We start from the raw sequence: 3707 nt of genomic DNA, 5'->3' as shown, positions 1-3707 counted from the left end.
GTTTGGTTTTCCCTTACCAACTTTATGGTAGGCGCACAGTCGATTGAAACGACCCATGCGACCCTAAAGAAAATTTCAAAATTATGGGCCCATATGCCCGTGGGGGACCACACATCTAGATTGGCCTGACCAAAAGCCCACATGCCCAATTTGACCTAGCCCTTGTGGCCTATACAACCACACTTACACCATCACATGGTTGTGTCTTGCGCACGGTCAAGCCTTCATCGATCACACGACCGTGTCTCGCACACGGCCAACCACACGGCCAGGCACACGCCCGTGTGACGTCAATAATGTAGTTTTTTAGCTTTTGCCAAAGCTCAATTTTCTACGTTTTGGGTACACACCTAGTACAATTTTGATATAAAAACATTCCCGAAGCCAAACACACCTAATAATGACAACAAAAACACCAATGATTATTTAAATCCTCAAATCCAACCGAGACACCTCTTGACCACATCTCAAAAACACAACAGAAAACTACTCTTAAAAGATCCCAAAAGCTTGCCCTTTGCAGCAGCAACCTCGAAATTTCACTACACCACCGAAGAGTCTCAATGTTCTTGAAGAACACCTACCAAAATAGTTTATCAGATTAACTCAAACATCAATAGAAGCAAGGGTACAAAAAGGAAAATCCTCACAACACCATGACAACCCTTACCTTTAAAATCGTACGACGGAACAAGCAGTAACCATGATTGGAAAAGGAAAAATTTCGATAAGGAGAAGAGCACAGAAACATCAGAGAGAGGAAATAAGAAAGAGAAGGGAAAAAATAATAATAAATAAAATAGTAAGAATTATCAGGAAAATTATCCCACTAACTACACAATCCCACTAAATCTCACCTACTAACCACGTCAAACTCCCAACTCCATCGAACCACTGACAGCTGACTGGAACAAAAATTAACACCCTTGCTTACATAATGATTCGAATACAAGACCTTTAACACATTAACTTCCTTACCACTTGAACCAGCAGGCTCATTTTGATATAGATTAACAACCAATTTTATATAAGCCCACTCAACAAGGGTAAGACGTATATCAAAAATAATAAAATTTGTAACTATGAGACTTAAACCCAATACCTCACACACACCCCCAGAGTACTTAACCATTCAAGTAGATACGCATTTGTGTTAGATATTTACAGAATTAGAAATAAATTAGTCAGGGTGTTACAACTCTACCCCCTAAAAGAAATTTTGACCTCAAAATTTACTTGATCCGAACAGATGAGGATATTGTTGAAGCATCGAGTCCTCAGGTTCCCACGTGGCTTCCTCAGTGCCATAATTCCGCCACAGAACCTTCACTAACAGTATAACTTCCTTCTCAGAACCTTAATATCACGATCCAAAATCTGAACCGGCTCCTTCTCAAAAGTCAAATCAAGTCTAATATCGATCTCCTCAACAGAAACAACATGAGATAAATCAGACCGGTACCGTCTCAACATCGAGACATGAAATACATCATGGAAACGGTGTAACTCGAGAGGTAGCTCAAACTGATAAGCGACCGGTCTCACTCGCTTCAAAATCCGATACAGCCCAATAAACGTAGGGCCAAACTTGCCCTTACGACTGAATCTCAGAACTTTCTTCCTCGGAGAAACCTTAAGAAAAACGAAGTCCCCCACAGAGTACTTAATATCTCTCCTCTTCAGATCTGCATAAGACTTTTGTTTATCAGAATCCGCCTTCAAACGATCCCGAATCAGTCTAACTTTATCTTCGGTCTCAGAAACCAACTCAGGACCCAAAACCCGACGCTCACCCAACTCAGTCTAACATAGCGGAGTACGATACTTATGACCATACAAAGCCTCGTAGGGTGTCATCTGAATGCTAGACTTGAAACTGTTATTGTAGGCGAACTCAACTAACGACAAATAATCCTCCCAACTACCTCGAAAATCAATCACACAACTTCGAAGCATATTCTTTAGTATCTGAATCACCCTCTTAGATTGACCATTGGTTTGAGAATGGAACACAGTACTGAAGTTTAATCTGAAATCTAGAGCTTCATGTAATTTTTTCCATAATCGATAAATGAAGCGAGGATCTCTATCAGAAATCATCGAAATAGGAACCCCCTGCAATCTTACAATCTCAGAGATATAGAGCTTCGCTAACTTTTGTAGAGAATAGTCTGTCTGAACCAGAATAAAATGAACAAATATGGTCAATCAATCCATGATGACCCAAACATAATCCTTCTTAGTGGGTGTCAAGGGCAACCCACTAACAAAGTCCGTCGTTACTTGTTCCCACTTCCATAAAAGAATCTTAACGGGTTGCAGCAAACCCGAAGGAAACTGGTGCTCAGTCTTAACTTGCTAGCACGTCAGACAATGAGTAATGAAACTTGTAACCTCACGTTTTAAACTCGGCCACCAAAATAGTTCACGGAGATCTCTATACATCTTATTACCATCGGGGTGCATAGTAAAGAGTTACTATGTGCCTTCCTCAAAATCGACTACCTCAGATAAGAATCATTCGACACACAGATCCGACTTCAAAAATACAGAACTTCATCATTATTCAACCCAAAATCTAAAGTATTGCCACTCTCAATCTGATAAAACCACAAATCTAGAGACTCATCCCCTAACTGCTTATCCCGAATTTTATCAATCCAAGTTGGCTTAACTTGTAACTCGGCTAACAAATCCCCATCATCGAACAAACTAAAACGAGCGAACATCGCTCTCAAATCAGTCATCACTCTACGAATGAAAGTATCGACCACCGCATTGGCCTTACTAGGATGATACTCTATCGTGCAGTCATAATCGTTGAGCAGCTCAATCCACCGACGCTACTTAAGATTCAACTCCTTTTGAGTAAGGAGGTACTTGAGGCTCTTGTGACCAGTGTAGATGATACACCTCTCACAGTACAAATAGTGCCTCCAGATCTTCAACGCAAAAACCACAGTAGCTAACTCGAGATTATACGTCGGATAATTTTCTTCGTGTGTCTTAAGCTGTCGGGATACATAAGCCACAAACTTACCATCTTACATCAATAAACATTCCAAACCAACATGTGATGCATCATTGTAAACCATAAACTCTTTACCGGATTTAGGCTATATCAGAACAAGAGCTTGAGTCAGAATAGACTTGAGCTTCTCAGAACTCGATTGTTGCGCATCAGTCCAGACAAAAGGAACTCCCTTTCGTAGAAGCTTAGTCAAAGGAGTTGCAATCAGAAAGAACCCCTCGACAAACTGCTGATAATATCTCGCAAGACCCAAAAAACTGCAGATTTCAAATATATTCTTGGGTTGTTTCCAATCAAGCACCGCCTCAATCTTTCTAGGATCAACTCGGATCCCCTCAGCAGAAACCACATGGCCTAGAAAAGTTACCTCACGCAACCAGAACTCACATTTGCTGAGCTTAGCATAGAGCTGTTTCTTTCAGAGTATCTGAAGCACTTCTCTAATATACTATTCATGCTCATCCTCGGTCTTAGAGTAAACTAAAATATTGTCGATGAAAACCACGACGAATTGATCCAGATATGGCTGAAAGACTCGGTTCATCAGATCCATAAATGCAGCCAGAGCATTCGTTAGACCAAAAGGCAGAACTAGGAACACGTAATATCCATAACAAGTCCTAAACGCAGTGTTATGAACATCAGTTTCCTTAACTCTAAGCTAATGATACCCAGA

At 40.7% G+C, this 3707-nt stretch overlaps 1 protein-coding gene across 1 annotated transcript; it reads right to left on the bottom strand.

Annotated features, from left to right (window-relative positions):
- Nucleotides 1-1329: 1329 nt before the first annotated feature.
- On the bottom strand, nucleotides 1330-2747 carry LOC128042579 (uncharacterized). The gene is made up of 4 exons (XM_052633976.1): nucleotides 2556-2747; nucleotides 2269-2358; nucleotides 1978-2175; nucleotides 1330-1803 (listed from the first exon to the last, which is right to left on the bottom strand). The coding sequence occupies exons 1-4, from the start codon at nucleotides 2745-2747 to the stop codon at nucleotides 1330-1332; spliced, it is 954 nt and encodes a 317-aa protein (XP_052489936.1).
- Between the last annotated feature and the right edge of the window lie 960 nt (nucleotides 2748-3707).

This window comes from Gossypium raimondii, chromosome 7, assembly GCF_025698545.1.
Source record: "Gossypium raimondii isolate GPD5lz chromosome 7, ASM2569854v1, whole genome shotgun sequence".
In the NCBI taxonomy this organism is placed as follows: domain Eukaryota; kingdom Viridiplantae; phylum Streptophyta; class Magnoliopsida; order Malvales; family Malvaceae; genus Gossypium; species Gossypium raimondii.
Note: the sequence above shows the minus strand (reverse complement) of the source record. Positions and strands in the feature narration are given on the sequence as shown.